The sequence below is a fragment of the Periophthalmus magnuspinnatus genome, chromosome 13 (assembly GCF_009829125.3).
Source record: "Periophthalmus magnuspinnatus isolate fPerMag1 chromosome 13, fPerMag1.2.pri, whole genome shotgun sequence".
Classification (NCBI taxonomy): Eukaryota; Metazoa; Chordata; class Actinopteri; order Gobiiformes; family Gobiidae; genus Periophthalmus; species Periophthalmus magnuspinnatus.
Genome location: NC_047138.1, coordinates 18356939 through 18374294, shown reverse-complemented (window position 1 = coordinate 18374294; position 17356 = coordinate 18356939). Strand labels below are relative to the sequence as shown.

Here is a 17356-nt window from a genome sequence, read left to right as displayed (position 1 = left end):
CCTCATATGAAAGAACCTCCAGAATTCACTCACTGAGCTGCAGAGGCTGTACTAGCACTGATTAACGAATGGCTGCAGGTACTGGGGTTTAGGTAGTTACCATTCAGAGTCTTTTTAAGTTTAAAACAACTTGATTTCAGCATTGAATCTGGCAACCCAAATGAGTGTCATGTGAGGCTCATTCTGCTTTCTGAATGGATAATCATTTTGAACCATACATCAAATTATAACATAAAACAACTTGTCCATAATGTCCAGTATTTTTGTAATTAAGGAGAAATCAGTATTATAATCGTCATCAGTAAAAGCTGTTTTAGAATATGTTTAGGTCACATCTGGGGACACAGAGAGGTCATGTTTATGAAATTTGAAATACAAGTCTGTAATAAATGTTAAGCCATGTTATAATAATGAATCTTCATAAAAAATATTAGCAGTGTTGAATTCATATGAAAAATGTCTTCAAAACAATTAAACTCATCATTTTAATGTATTGTATTATCATTAGAGGGTGCCGTCTACAGATTTGTGTTATACCACTGATAGGCAAAAAAAATAGCAAACAGCAAAAAAGGAGCCGATTCCCCACAGCCTCCTCAAAACATATTGTGCTTGAACTAAATGTAATAAACATGTGTAGTGACTTTGTCATCCATGTTATCAACAAGATTATAGTCAGGAGGCTGTGGGAGTGTCTGCTTATGAAATGTAAAATTCATGAACTGGTCCTTTGTACTGCATTTTAATCCACATCTAGGACTGTCCTGTTCTTTTCAAACACTAGATGGCAGTGTGTAATAGCGATTTTAGTGTGGCTGAGGTCAACGTTTTAAAAGGTCCAGTTAGTAAATTTATTTGAGGCATCAGCATAATTTATGCCTCAACAAATGTACTAGTTATGTTATGACACCTTTATAATGTGGTGTATTCAGGTATAGACCAAATAATGCCAAAAAATATTTTAACAAACTCAAAATAAATGTGTAAAAAGGAATATCATCACACTTTCACAATGTAAACTTAAAACTGACTTTGCTATTTTGAGGTCAGTTTTATGATGCAATACTTGAAACTCAACTCTGATGTTCATGGGCAGTTTATCATGTTTTGGATAGGCTATTAAAATAACATCATTAGGATATTAATCTTACGCAGCACCACCAACTTTTACCGCTAAATGCTTCAAACCCACTTCAGTTAAGTGAGAATCCCAATCTGATATAAAGTAGTGTTGATCTGTGTAAAACGTTCTATGTTCATGTGACCCACAAATCAACACTGCACCAATTCTCTGGAGGCTTTAAAATTGTAGTCGATCGGCCCCTATGCAAAATAATACAACCTGATGAGGATGGCAGTGCGCACGGCAACTTCTGGAATAAGGTGAATATATATCGATATCACTTTTAGTGTAAATTGTTCACTCTTTGTATCAGGCAAAGACCTGGGAGATATTGCCATTGCATTATCTCAAAAATGACATTCAGAGAGTATTTTAAAACTACCATCTGTGCATTTTCTTTACCAGTAGATGGCAATGTTTGCATTTGTGTTAGGGCCCTTGCAGTAGACTAACCTGTACTCGGAGGTCGGTCATCTGAGACAGCAGGTCCTGGAACAGCTCCCTGTCTGCTGCGGGCAGCTCTGAGGACAGCACTACACCCACAAAGTACCCAGGGGCCGGAGCCATCATGTCAGGGAACATGAACACCCCTGAGGTACAGAGCAAGACTGGAGACTGGAGGGACATCAGCGGGTACAGCCACTCACACACCTGGAGACACGGGGGCAACAGATGAGAGATTATGAGGAATTATGGGTAATACTTCAGTTAAGGGACAAATACTAAAGGTGGAGTACCTGATATTACCCATCTTAAAACACATTTCAAATAGAGCTGCTAAACTAGGAAAGGTCTGGAGGCATAAAGAGAGAGTGAGGGGGGAGGAAGGGTGGGGTCTGGAGGACTAAAGGGGAAAGTGAAGGGGGAGGAGGGGCATGGTCTGGATATTAGTGGATATTACAGTGGTCACTGGGGCGGCACACATTTCTGAACAGAAAGCAGCAAAACTGCCAAAAAAAAAGCACTAGGAACAGTAGATAATGCCATTTAAACTCCATACACACAGTTCAGTAGTGGATTTAGTGTCAGATCCACTTTAAAACATGAAAAACAGAACTAGCTCATTTTAAACATTTTGCAGTGGTCTAAAGTTATTCCTCACTTACATTATGCATTCAGAGCATCCTAATTATTCACATTGATGAGTTTATAAGAGCTTTCCACAACTTTCAGATTTATCGTCAGAATTTTGCTAACACACCACTGCAAACAACAACTAGCATGCTACCAGCGGATCAGTGTTACATCCTGGTTTGGATAAAAATGTTAAAGAAAAAAATAGGGTACAGCCCTTTGAAGTAATTTTGTTGATAGATTTTAAGGAATTATGATTTGGGTCAGCAAATGTTTAGAGACGGGTCAAGTGTGAAGCTGAAACCCAGAATTCAACAGTATTCAAGAGGTTTTGACCCTTATGCTGTGTTGTCCATTAGTGTGATTTTTGTCCGAAACAGTGAGAGTGCCTAGAACAGTAAAAGCAATAGTAATAGTAACAGTAATAGTGAAAGGGAGACTCCACACATCATTACACTGAGACTTAAGCCACATTCTGGTTTGGTAGAGACACTTGAGTTTCCACAGGCAAATGTAAAAAGGTTTGTATTTGTTTGGATTTCATATGATTCAAATATGTCACAGAAATAAAGTGAGTGAGTTATGACGCTCGGCCTCTGGGCACTTTGTTTGGTTTGTTTGGTTTGTTTGGTGTGGTTAATGAGGTCACACATTCTCTTGCTCCTCTCTTTCTCTCAGTCTCCCTCTCTTTCTCAGGATTAAGGCAGTTCCAGTGTAAGCAGGTTTACATAATAAATCCTCATGTGAGTGTGATGTCATCCAGATTCAGCAGCACCTGGGGAAGTCCTGCTCAGTGGTCAGGTTTCAGTCACATGACCTCTGTCACTAGAGGCGCATGCTGATGGATTAGCAGTTAGCATTTGTTTAAAGTGTTTGACCTATAAATGTTTATTGATAAATGATTGGGTTTTTACTCTTTACATAAACCAAACTGTACCCTAAAAACACCAATACAACAGAGTGACCTTTCCCACATTAGATTTACATTGACGTGAATTTTTTGAAAAGTTCATGCCAAAACAAACAAAAAAAACTTTTCATAAAAACATCCAATAAAACATTTTAAATCTGCATTATGTGGTTTTCAAATTGCAAAAGGAGGAAGTAGCTCTTTAAAGGCCTTGTACTTGATTTTTTTGTCCATGCATTTTAGCAAAATCTCTCTTGTCTCAGTAGAGATTTACTGTATAAGCAGATCTTGAGGTCAAAATAAGTCTGCTGTGTGCTGTCTACATCTAATTATAAAGCATTTTATTGTCCAGTAGTCAGGATGTGTATGTTAACATGCTAGTTGTCGTTGGCATTACCTTGATGGTAAAACTCCTCTCTGGTCTCTGAGAATTGTGAAAAGCACTTATAAACTCATCGTGGTGAATATTTATGATGTTCAGAATGTTCATAAAATAAGTGGGGAATAACTTTGGACCACTGCAAACTGTTTAAAATGAACTAGTTCTGTTTTCCTTGCTTTTGAAACAGTAAAAATCAGGTCCATTTAAGTAGGGAGTAGTAAAGTGACAAGTACATCTTAGTTATATTTTTAGCTGCTTTTGGCCTGTTGTTTCGGTTGGACGATGTCACAGGCTAAAGACTAAACTCCACGAACAGTGGTCACATGATCTCAAACTGATTACATGATCTCAGTCCATAAGGTAAATAATGGTTTGTTTACTCGATGACTCACTCTCCTGATCTGACTCCTGATCTCGATGATGAGATCAGGAGTCTTCATGAGGTCAAAGGTCACAGGCTGCAGTAAGAGGCCGAGGGACCCGGTCCAACGCGCACGTATAACCAGAACAATATCAGAACAACAATCTGAGGAGAAGGTTCATCGAGTTTATCCATAATCATTATATCTCCTTCTTACATCATGAAACTAGAGGAACTACGTGAACTTAAACTGCAGTTCTAATGTGTATCATGTCTGCAGATCACAGCACTTATTAATTAACAAATTATCCTAACTACCCTGAAGTTTAGGCCTCTACACACACAGTCCCATTAATTTATTTTAAATATTCAACCAACCAAGTTCCATGAAGTTTCAGAATCTCTTTTACAATAGATTCAAGTCAACTCAATAGTGAAGAGAACAAGCAACACAATTAACACATGAGTCACATAATATTAACAATAATAATAATAATTTATTTCATTTTTTTCAGTACACACTCAGTGGTGGTGAGCTACTAGTATAGCCACAGCTGCCCTGGGGCAGACTGACAGGAATGAGGCTGCCAATCTGCACCATCGGCCCCTCTGGCCAGGATTGGGTGATATGGTGATAAAAATCATGATCTCATCCCTGTGAAGAGCTGCCATTGTGACAAAATCATTGGTCAGCCTCCATCATACTCCGAGTGAGTGACAGGTGGATTTAACTAATCACTGTCAAGAGTAAACTTCCAGACACTGAAGACAGATTTTAGTCACCTCTTGTTTACTGTATAAAATGATAAGAAAACATGAACGTGACAGAAGCAGATCATGATTTAGATTTAAAGAAAATAGTGACATGAATGTTTTGGCATATCTCCCACCTTCACACTCACACACCACATTGATACTAGGTAAGGTACGTGAAGTGTCTTGCCTAAAGACACTAGAGCCACTGCTGCCCCACTGTGGCACCTGACATTCCCAGCAGTCTCTATCCAAGTACTAACCAGACCCAGACTTGTTTAAAATCAAAGGTCAGAGGAGACTGGCCTTTGATAAGATGGAACAGCTACAAATAGAGATTATTATGGATGAATGGAAATGCAGTCCTCTTAAAGTAACAGTACTACTCAAAACAAGAGTGACTTATTTCTTGGTGGAGGCGCAAGAACCACTTAGAGAGCCCGAGGGCAGAGGTCACAGGACTCCATATCAACAGAGTGGAGTGTGGGTTTTGTAACTGTGTCTAATACAAGTTAGTGGCCCCTGTTAATTCTTCTTCATGGAATTTAACAGAACAGCCAGTAACAGTGTTGGCAGTAATGACCCAAAACTCTGCAGAATCATGAGACTCCTAATGGGTCAAAGACTCTTGTTAAAAAGTTGTTTTGTAGAACGTGTAACAGATACTAATCTATTGAAAAACAAGAACCTGGCTGCAGGGGCAGAGTTGAATTGTGGATACCTGTTGGACCAATCACAATGTTCCTTATACCTACAGACCATGCCTCTCCTTTCCCCTTACTCTCCTCTTTCATCCTCCAGACCCCGCCCCTCCTACCCCTCATAATCCACCATTTTGATAACCACCACACTCTCACCTGTAAGAATGCTGGCGGTCTATTGGGCATCCTGTCTGATGCCTCGTTGGTGAACTTGACCAATCGGAGGAAGCCTGGGTAGGACGGTGCGCTCACATCTCCCTCTGGTGTCACAAAGAATATCTGCACCCCGTGTGGGATGTACAGCAGCAGCTCCCCATCCTCCCAGGCTACGCTCTGGGGAGAGGGGCTAGAGCACTGACTGTAGAAGTCCTCCCCCACTGCCGACATCTCCCCAGAATCAGTGCCGTATGAGAGGGACAGGTGCCCATCGGCCGCTTGGAGGGAGTAGGCCGGAGGTTGGCCTGCCGGGGCTCTGGGTTGGTTGGTGGGGGAGTGGGGTAGAGCTCCACCTGCAACTGAAAGATGGAAAATCAAAAAAGGTAGGAGTTATTTAGGTAATGTAAGGCTGAGCAATATGTCACCATTGACTCAAAGAAATTTTAGTTTTATAATTATCTAATAGCAAGGCCTACATTTATTTACATGAGTAGTTCCCAAAGTAAGGGTCATGAGGTGGTTTCAGTATTTTACAATAATGGCAATGATTTAATGTGCATTTGCAAATAAAACTATATTTTACTTAAAGAAACAGTATGTAACTTTTCTGACAAAAATAGACTAAAATAATAGTTTTATTTCACATTTTGGTTGTTTATTGCACTATTGATTCATTTGTTTGCCTGTTTCTGCTTTATTGTTGATTTTCTAACTTTCTGTTGGTTAAAACGATTCTCGTGTTCAGCCCTAAGAGGCAATTGCTGTTGTGATTTTGGGCTTTACAAAATAAGTTGAATTGAATTGAAAACCTGCATCCTGCTGTGTAAGGGCTCGCATCTCCACAAACCTGACTCTGATTTGGCCCGAAGGATGGTCTCCAGCTGCTTGTTTCCATGGAAATGCAGTTCTATGGGCTACAATATTTCACAGTATGGCATAAAAAATATCTGTCTCCATGGGAATGAGCCAAAGTATGGTTTTAACTTTCAGTTTCCATGGAATCATGCAGGTGCCTACCTCTAAAGAGTTACATACTGTACCTTTAAATAAGGTCAAATATAGTACTCACATAAACACTCTTAAACCAGTGTAGATGTTTGGCATTCGAAATTATAATTTATATGAAGACTGATCATAAATATGATACTAATCAATCAATAATAAAATAATAAAATTAGCATCAAAACTACACTAAAAAAGTCCCTTTGACAGTGAACCTTTCCTGAATGGCTTTTTAGTATGATCTTGAGCTGTATCAGAACAAGCAAGTAAGACCACATAGACTACTATACACCCATGGACCATTATGGAACCTACCTGGACCCATGAGGGATTACAGATATAAGGCCACACTGGAATAAAAAATAAAGTACTATGATTTAAAGTTGAAAATCACATTAGTTTGTCATAGGGCTGCAGCCTCCAACTAATGATTAATCTATACTACTGATTGTATGATTTATTATTTAGAGTTCACAAAAGGACCATTTGTCCTAGATCACATGTGTCAAACTCAAGGCCATCGAGCCAAATGTGGCCCTCCACATTATTTTATGCAGCCCTCGACAGGGTAAGTTAAAAGTTATGATGGTCTTAAAAAGTCATTTTACCAGGAGATACACAGTTACACAGCCATATTTTTACATCTAGGCAAATGCATATGCAATATTTGTAACTTGAATAAGTAAAAAATACAGAAACAGTGAATTAACAAGTTAAAAAAGTAGTTAGATTTATTTTACATCTGGCCCTTTGAGAGCAGTCATTTGGCTGATGTGGCCCTCGGTGAAAATGTGTTTGACACCCCTGTCCTAGATGATGCTGAAGTGATGCCATATGAGGACATTTTGATTAAAAAAAACAAAAAAAAAACATTTCCACTTGCATGTGTGTGCGTGTGGTTCTGCATGTGTGTCTGATCCAAACTGCATTCACAAGACTATACCTGCAGGGGGAGTTCATGCAAAAACTACTATTTATGCAGAAAAAGGGACTAGGGAACAGTGTATTTATATAAAGACAGATTAAACAGATAAATGTGAATCTTGAATTTAATCTGCCTTTTTACAGATAAACACCAAAAAATACCAAATCTTCAGCTCACTCTCTCACTCCTCCTGTCTGCTGCTGTTCCATAGAAATTTTCATCATATGTAACATAATTATTACACAATTTGGTTTAGCTAAGACTCCATCGACCGATTCATTAACTAAATGACTAAAGGCCTACAGCGCTGACCCCAAGTATCACCAAAGAAAACATTTTACTGTCTGAGTACCATCAGATCTAAACCAGGTCTATAACAGGACTGTTCCAGGTCTAATCTAGGCCTAAACCAGGCCTAAACTACAGACTACACACTGTAGCTCTAAACAGAAATGATCCAAATGAAGACAGAAAATGGATAAAATTAACTCTAAATGAGATAAACCCACAAATTATTCCGTAACTAAAGTAGTTATCCCCATTATCTCCGACTGTGTGGCCTTCTGTTTAAAGCTTCCTGTGTGCGTTTAAAATGTGTGAGGCCACATCTAGTCACAACTGCAATATTTGCCAGAAAATTCAATATTTTCCGAAAGCTCTTCAGCCCTACCTCCACTTGCTCCTCCACGTGCTCCTCCTGCTCCGTTCACCACATTATTGGACTGTGGAGATCTTTCTGGCTCGTCTTTGTTTGAAATGTTCGGGTACAGTCTACCTCCTGGAGCAGGTTCTGGAGTAGTTTCTGGAGTCGTCTCTGTGCTGGTTTCCAGAATGGCTACCCGCGTTGTTATGTTATTTAGCGTTTCCTGCATCTTCTTCTGCATCTCGCGAGCAGACTGCCAGGCGATGCCAGTGCACTCGTCCCCGTTGGAGGGCACGCTGATGGCCCTGAGGAGGTGACGGCGCCCCCTCTGGTAGAGCTCCAGAGCATGGGCCTTGTCCCCAGCCTCATCTGCACTCAGGCCCTGGTTGATGCAATCAAAGGCAGACTTGTAGCCATCCTGGATCACCTGCAGCCGGGCGTTGTCAAAAGCATCTTGTTTAGCTTTCTCCATTCCCCCTGGAATGGCAGAGACAAGTATTCAAATATGTTTAGGTTCACGTGACACAAAGTTCACAAAATATTATAGAATAAAACTGTATAAAATAAGAAAACAGGAGGTCAAAACAACAGTGCACAGCTTGTGTTGAAGTTAAACTAGGTCCATTTGTAGTTTTGTGTTCAAAAACAGTCAAAAGTGTGTGCTGCCTCCAGTGGCCACTGCAGCTTCAAGTACTGTGTGACATTGCACAAGACTGCCCTTACAGCCAGACCCCGCCCCTCCTCCCCCCTCACTCTCACCTTAAGTTCTCCAGACTCCACCTCTCCTCCCCCCCTCACTCCCCCCTTTAGTCCTCCTGACCCTGCCCCTCCCCCCCTCCTACCCTCGCCTTTAGTCCTCCAGGGACTGCTCAGTTTAGCAGCCCTATTTGGAAAGCAGTTAAGGGCGGAGTTTAGGTCCCACTTTAAAAGTTCCTGTACCTGATTTTTCCCTAGTATTTGAGCTAAATATGTCCCAGTAAAGACATATTGTATAAGGAGCTCTTGAGGTCAAAATAAGGTCACTGCAGGCTGTCTGCATCTAACTATAAAGCGGTTTAATATCCAATAATAAGTGTGCATTAGCTTACTAGTTGTCATTAGCATTACTGTGACTCAGCAAACTCCGCTCTGGTCCCTGAGAGTTGTGAAAAGTGCTTGTAAACTCATCGTGGTGAATAATTAGGATGCTCTGAATCCATAAGGAAAGTGAGGAATAACTTTGGACCACTGCAAACTGTGGACCACTCCACACATTTTTAAAATGGTAAAAATAAGTTTTACCTGAGTACTAGTAGTAGTAGTAAAGTAATAGTAATAGTAGTAGTAAAGTAATAGTAAGAGTAATAGAAGTAGTACTTTGGTAGGGAGAGTGCTAAAGATAAAGATACACCGATACCGATAATGATATCGAAAATCGATGAGGCATCCTGATACCATAGCTCCAAAGTAGAAGTTCCAGTTAGCATTCATAATAAGTAGTTAGAAGTACAAGCAGGTGGCAGACCCCATCACCAGAAAAGTTACATAATGCAGCTTTAACTTACCTAATCGACTATGGAGATGTGATTATTTTGCTTCAGAATATGGCATTAATCTTATCTCTGTGCCATTTATTCAATTACAGATGTTTATCTCACTCAAACAGATGCATTTTTACTGTGAGCGGGGCACCTCTCCACAGATCTGACCTGTAACTTGGCCTACTGGTCACTTGTTTCTCTCCATGGAGATTACATATAATGCCATATTGTGAAACATTCCAGGCAAAGTTGACAAAAACATTTTGAGAACGCTTTAACAGAAAAAGCACATAGTGTAAGAAGTGAGCAATATTCAGTTACACTGAGTGACTTTGTTGCCAGAAAAGTACTCTGATAAGGACTACAGTATTTCTTTACAAACTTTTACTCCTACTTGAGTAATATTTTTATAGAAGTAACAGTACTCTTACTTGAATAATAGTTGTGGTTCCTCTTCCCACTGTGAGGAAGTCTAAAGCAGGGGTCATCAACCCTGTGCCCGCGGGCGCCATGTCGCCCCCAAACCCCACATGAGTCGCCCGCAGACCGGTTCTAAAAATAGCACAACTCACTAATGAGCTGCATCTAAAATTTAATTTTATTCTGTTGCTATTTTTTTTAATCACCCTTGCATTTATATAGATTTAAAAATGACAATATCTTAAACATATGTTCATTATACGTGAAGTTTAGATAAGTTAAGGTGAACTTTGACCTACTCACTTCAAAGGTTAGTATTGTGCGCGTGACAAAACCAGTGCTCCGCTCGCGAGCGCTGTGAGGATGCGCTGAATGCAGTTTCTTACTCCAGAACATGGTAGAAAATAAAGAGATCACTTTCACAACGATTTAAGACTGTAAAAGAAACCTGCACGTATCTCATCTGCGGAGCGACTGTGGTGACGGCAAAGCGGCACAATGTGGAGGGACACTTCACTATATCTCACAAAGCTCCACACTAACTCCCCACGGGGCTGCGCACTATGGGCAGAACAAGCCCAGAGCTAAACGCAGCTTTGGGTAAACAACAGGCTTTTTTCACGACACCGGTGAAAAAGTCACACAACGCAACCGAGATTTATTTAAAAATATGTAAGCTTATTTTTCTTTAACATTACATAATTGATAACTTTATGAAACACGGTGCAATGTATATTATTTATGTTTTGTTAAAAAGGTTTGTCAATGGATAGTGAAAATGGGACACTTTTCCTATGAGATGTAGTGATGTAAGTGTCATCTGGAAACTTAACAATTACTAAGATTAGTAAAGTTAAAGTGCTGAATATTGATATCTGTTTCCCTCCTTGCTCATTGTTGATAATTATTTTGAGAAATCATTAATGTGATCAGTGTCTTGCAACGTGATCAGTGTGTTCACATAGATGATTGTCATTTATCATTATTAATAATGTATAACTAAAGGCAAACTGAGAAAATGTGTTATTTCAGAAGAGCGTCTCAAACTGGTAGCCCTTCGTATGACTCAGTGCCCATAAAGTAGCTCTCAGGTTAAAAAAGGTTGGTGACCCCTGTTCTAAAGTGACTTGAGTTTTATGTTGACAATATGAAGTGATTTGAACATTTGTGTTTCTTGCAGCTCCTTCAGATATGATTTAGTTTGGCTAATTTTGTGTCTCTTTGTAAACACCACATTTTGTGGCTTATTTCATGTTTTGTCACATTCAACAAAATTATAAATCGGATGTTACTTCCCGACAGTTACTCTTTGAGTACTTAGTACTCAGTACTCTTTTACTCTTTTTTACTTTTGTTTTTACTCTTACTTGAGTAATATCTTGGACCACTACTTTATACTTCTACTCGAGTAATATTATTTTGCAGTAACGTTAGTAGTAGTGGTAGTAGTACTAGTAGTAGTAGCAGTAAAACAAACAACATCATCAGCGAGTCGTTTTCGTGTAGGCCTTCACTTTAATCGAACTATTATTAGCCTATATAGTACTTTGACTTGCTAACAGGTGGTATAAACTTGTGATCAAACTGTCCAATCATAAAACAAACTAACCCTCATTATTAGTACATGCAAAAACATCAATTTTCCAACTTCTACAATATTTTAACTAATTATAGGAAATTAGCTTCCTGTGCTAACGGTATCTCCAGTACTCACCTGCGCCAGAGAAGGGTCAGGGATGTTAGCCGAGGTAGCGACTTAGCAAATAACTTGAGTCTTTGGTTCAAATGGACTCTGTATCAGTTAAAAGTGCAGATCTTAGGCGGTGACGTTGGCCCCGTGAGCAGTGGGACAGTGAGACAGTGGAACAGTTGTGATGTTGGCAGTGGCTGGTCTAATCATGTGTTTATGTTCGTAATTCACTCACGCCACACAGAGGCGTGGCGAACACCGTGAGCGGAAGTACGTATGGAGATGTCGAGGATTTGCAAAGTAAAATATTCTTTTCGTCAAAATGACTCTTCTTTTTACAGCTACAGTTTTAGCATGGAGATTATGCAAACTAAAGGCCCATAAGGGTCTTAATACACTGCGGACATAAAATGCATGTGATAATTTTTTTTGATAACGCTGACACCTCGTGGTAACTGATATAACTTGTATTAATTTAGTCAAGAAACCAAGTTAATGCCATCCATGATTAATGCATTAAGAAGCTCCACGTTTAAACAAACAGCCAAAAACTGCAAAATATACACCTCATGCATCAGAGAGGAAAAGGTGCTTTAATGGGGCCTACTGCAGGTGGGCTACTAATACTTATGCAAATAATGATAGTTGTAACGACAAAAGACGTGTTTTTTTTGTTTTTGTTTTTTATCTAGACAATTGCATGTGGCAGCAATACACTACGGTGGATAATTATTTTTTCCATCCATCCATCCATTTTCTTCCGCTTATCCGGAGCCGGGTCGCGGGGGCAGCAGTCTAAGCAGGGACTCCCAGACTTCCCTCACCCCAGACACGTCCTCCAGCTCCTCCGGTGGGACCCCAAGGCGTTCCCAGGCCAGCCGAGAGACATAGTCCCTCTAGCGTGTCCTGGGTCTTCCCCGGGGCCTCCTCCCGGTGGGACATGCCCAGAACACCTCCCTGGGGAGGCGTCCAGGAGGCATCCTGAGCAGATGCCCGAGCCACCTCAACTGGTTCCTCTCAACGTGTAGGAGCAGCGGATCTACTCCGAGCTCCTCCTGTGTGACCGAGCTCCTCACCCTATCCCTAAGGGTGCTCCCGGCCACTCTGCGGAGGAAGCCCATTTCGGCCGCTTGTATCCGCGATCTTGTCCTTTCGGTCATTACCCAGAGCTCATGACCATAGGTGAGGGTAGGAACGTAGATTGACCGGTAAATAGAGAGCTTCGCCTTCCGGCTCAGCTCCTTCTTTACCACAATGGACCGATACAGCGACCGCATCACTGCAGACGCTGCACCGATCCGCCTGTCAATCTCCCGCTCCATCCTTCCCTCACTCGTGAACAAGACCCCGAGATACTTGAACTCCTCCACTTGGGGCAGAGACTCACCACCCACCCGGAGAGAGCAAACCACCTTTTTCCGGTCGAGAACCATGGCCTCGGATTTGGAGGAGCTGATTCTCATCCCAGCCACTTCACACACGGCTGCAAACCGCCCCAGTGCCTGCTGCAGGTCCTGGCTCGAAGAAGCCATCAGGACAACATCATCCGCAAACAGCAGAGATGAAATCCTGTGGTTCCCAAACCAGGCCCCCTCCGGCCCCTGGCTGCGCCTAGAAATTCTGTCCATAAATATAATGAACAGAACCGGTGACAAAGGGCAGCCCTGGCGGAGTCCAACATGCACCGGGAACAGGTCTGACTTACTGCCGGCAATGCGAACACAGCTCCTGCTCCAGTCATACAGGGACCGGACAGCCCTTAGCAAAGAGCCCCGGACCCCATACTCCCAGAGCACCCCCCAAAGGGCACCACGAGGGACACGGTCGAATGCCTTCTCCAGATCCACAAAACACATGTGGGCTGGTTGGGCATACTCCCATGAGCCCTCGAGGACCCGATGAAGAGTATAGAGCTAGTCCAGTGTTCCACGACCAGGACGAAAACCACACTGCTCCTCCTGAATCCGAGGTTCGACTATCGGATTCTCCTCTCCAGTACCCTGGAATAGACCTTACCGGAAAGGCTGAGGAGTGTGATTCCCCTGTAATTGGAACACACCCTCCGGTCCCCCTTCTTATACAGAGGGACCACCACCCCGGTCTGCCATTCCACAGGTACTGTCCCCGACCGCCACGCGATGTTGCAGAGACGTGTCAGCCAAGACAGCCCCACAACATCCAGAGACTTGAGGTACTCAGGACGGATCTCGTCCACCCCCGGAGCCTTGCCACCGAGGAGCTTGCCAACCACCTCAGTGACTTCAGCCAGGGTGATGGACGAGTCCGCATCTGGGTCCCCAGTTTCTGCTTACTCCTCGGAAGACGTGACAGTGGGATTGAGGAGATCCTCAAAGTATTCCTTCTACCGCCCGACAACATCCCCAGTCGAGGTCAGCAGCTCTGTATACAGTGTTGGTGAAGCACTGCTTCCCCCTCCTGAGGCGTCGGACGGTTTGCCAGAATCTCTTTGAGGCCTTCCGATAGTCCTTCTCCATGGCCTCTCCGAACTCCTCCCAACCCCGAGTTTTTGCCTCTGTGACCGCCCGAGCCGCGGCACGCTTGGCCCGCCGGTACTCATCAGCTGCCTCAGGAGTCCCACGAGCCAACAAGGCTCGATAGGACTCCTTCTTCAGCTTGACGGCATCCCTTACTTCCGGTGTCCACCACCGGGTTCGGGGATTGCCGCCGCGACAAGCACCACAGACCTTACGACCACAGCTACGAGCAGCCGCATCGACAATAGAGGTGGAGAACATGGCCCACTCGGAGTCCATGTCTCCAACCTCCCCCGGAATCAGGGAGAAGCTCTCCCGGAGGTGGGAGTTGAAGACCCCCCTGACAGAGGGCTCCGCCAGACGTTCCCAGCAGACCCTCACAATGCGCTTGGGTCTGCCAGGTCTGTCCGGCTTCCTCCTCCGCCAGCGGATCCAACTCACCACCAGGTGGTGATCAGTTGACAGCTCAGCCCCTCTCTTCACCCGAGTGTCCAAGACACGCGGTCGGAGGTCAGATGACACGACAACAAAGTCGATCATCGACCTCCGACCTAGAGTGTCCTGGTGCCATGTGCACCGATGGACACCCTTGTGCTCGAACATGGTGTTTGTTATGGACAAGCTGTGACTAGCACAGAAGTCCAATAACAAAACACCGCTCGGGTTCAGATCGGGGAGGCCGTTCCTCCCAATCACGCCCCTCCAAGTGTCACTGTCGTTACCCACATGGGCGTTGAAGTCCCCCAGGAGAACAACGGAGTCCCCGGTTGGTGCACTGTCTAGTACCCCTCCCAGGGACTCCAAGAAGGCCGGGTACTCTGCACTGCTGTTTGGCCCGTAGGCCGACACAACAGTGAGAGACCTGTCCCCGACCCGAAGGCGCAGGGACGCGACCCTCTCGTTCACCGGAGTGAACCCCAACACGCAGCGGCTGAGCTGTGGGGCAATGAGCAAGCCCACACCAGCTCGCCGCCGCTCCCCGCGGGCAACGCCAGAGAAATGGAGAGTCCAACCCCTCTCAAGAAGTTGGGTTCCAGAGCCCGAGCTGTGCGTGGAGGTGAGGCCGACTATATCTAGCCGGTAACGCTCAACCTCCCGCACAAGCTCAGGCTCCTTCCCCCCCAGCGAGGTGACGTTCCACGTCCCCAGAGCTAGTCTCCATGTCCGGAGATCCGGTCGTCGAGGTCCCCGCCTTCGACTGCCGCCCGGATCTCTTTGCATCCGCCCCTAATTAATTTTTGCCTAAATAAAAATCTGAGGGTCTGCCTTGTCATGCTTCCTTTTTAGTTGTTTTTTTAGTTGTTTTTTGTTTGTGTCGTCACACAAAGCAAAAAATAAATAATCACAAATAATTATCATAAAATCAACATTTAAACAGAAGAGTGCAGAACAAAAAAGTTTCAGTCATTTGCACAGCAAGACAGAAATGTTTTTAGCCTGGATTTAAACATGGTCAAAGTAGAGGCTTGTCTCACATCTTCAGGAAGATTGTTCCAGGTTTTAACTGAATAAAACTGAAATGCTGATTCCCCATGTTTAGTCCTGACTCTGGCCACCAGCAGGAGGCCGGTCCCTGAAGTTCTCAGAGTGCGAGATGGTTCATATGGCACTAACATGTCAGAGATGTATTTTGGTGCTAGGCCATGGAGAGACTTGTACACAAGCAGACCTGTTTTAAAGTCTATTCTCTGAGCCACAGGAAGCCAGTGCAGAGACCTGAGCACAGGACTTATGTGCTCGTACTTCCTAGTTCTAGTCAGGACCTGTACAACAGTCTTAACGCTCATTTGGAGAGGCTCGTGAGAAGGCCGTTACAGTAGTCTAACCTACTGGAAACAAATGCATGGATAAGTCTCTCTAAAAAGGGGGGAATCAGAGCACCTTGATGAGAAATGGGCTACTGAAACAAGGCGGAGATGGGTGAGATGCGATGACAGGGCTCTGTTGGAATGCTACTACTCCAGTGACCCGAGTCAGAGGGGTTACATAAACAGGATGTGGGAAAAATGGTTACTTCGAAACCCACAGTCCAAGCTTACAGCTAAGCAATTAGTAGCTCAGTGTTCCAACATCTGCAAATGGCAACTGCTATCACAACTTGAGATTGACGAGGTACACACAAGAAGTACCATCTGAAAATCTCCTAGAAGATGTGAATGCAGCATTGAGAGCAATCCCTACCTTAACCATCACAGAAACCAATGAGCTGATATACACTTCAGCAACGGTGATCCTAGAGATGCTTGGCTATAAGAGCAACCATGGGAACCATGAGAAACAATACCCACCATAGAAATGATGGTTAGAGGCTAAAGTTAACAGAGAGAAGTGAGACAACTGTCAGAGGCCGAGAGAGGTGCGATGAAAAAACAAGTACCAAAGAGGTACAGCCAGTTGCCCATAGCTGAAGCACTGGAAACTGCCAACCAAAGGCTCCAAGCCTTGGCCAGTTGCCTAAAGAGATACACACAAGATAATGAAGCCAGATGAGTAAACCATCTGTTCACAACACAACCGGTGAAAGTGTATGCTCAATGGCAGGGTAATAACACTAGAGCCCCAGCAAGGCTGGAAACCGAACAGTACTGGAATAGTATATGGGAGAAGGAGGCTTTACATGACAGCAATGCACAGTGGCTGGTGGCTCTCAGAGAAGACCACAGCAACCTTCCTGAACAGAATCCAGTTACCATCACAGTGGCAGACATCCAGGAAAGAGTCTTAGGTATGAAAAACTGGACCACACCAGGCCCTGACATGATCCATGCCTACTGGCTTAAGAAGCTCACTGCTCTCCATGAGCGCCTGGCAGCACAAATGATGACTCACCCTGAATGGCTAACTGAAGGGCGTACAATCCAGATCCAGAAGGATCCCTCAAAGGGTACAGTACCATCCAACTACATGGTGGGTTCCATCCCAAATCCCCGGGCTCGGCCTGGGATGGCCTAAACACTATTCTAGGTTCCACCAGGCAGAAACAGTCTAAGATTAACTTGAATGATATTAAATCTGATAAACAATTAGCTCAAGTTTTTAATTCCTTTTACCTTTGATTTGAAACAATGGATTATACTAATGAAATTCTTAAACGGAAAAATGATTTGCTTTGCCCTGGCTCACCACCTTTCAATGAACAGTTAGTGGTCTCTTGCTTTAGACAAACTAATGCAAAGAAAAGTCCAGGCCCAGATAATATTT

General features: G+C 43.5%; 1 protein-coding gene across 2 annotated transcripts in view; it reads right to left on the bottom strand.

Moving 5' to 3' along the window:
• LOC117380450 (spartin-like) overlaps positions 1 to 11902 on the bottom strand; it is a 29429-nt gene extending 17527 nt beyond the window's left edge. For both annotated transcript variants that reach the window (XM_033977258.2, XM_033977260.2), the window contains exons 1-4: positions 11685 to 11902; positions 8058 to 8507; positions 5461 to 5819; positions 1577 to 1774 (exon numbers count right to left, since the gene is read on the bottom strand). In XM_033977258.2, the coding sequence (XP_033833149.1) occupies positions 1577 to 1774; positions 5461 to 5819; positions 8058 to 8502 (1002 nt within the window). In that variant the 5' untranslated portion in view covers positions 8503 to 8507; positions 11685 to 11902. The remainder of the gene's footprint in view (positions 1 to 1576; positions 1775 to 5460; positions 5820 to 8057; positions 8508 to 11684) is intronic.
• Between the last annotated feature and the right edge of the window lie 5454 nt (positions 11903 to 17356).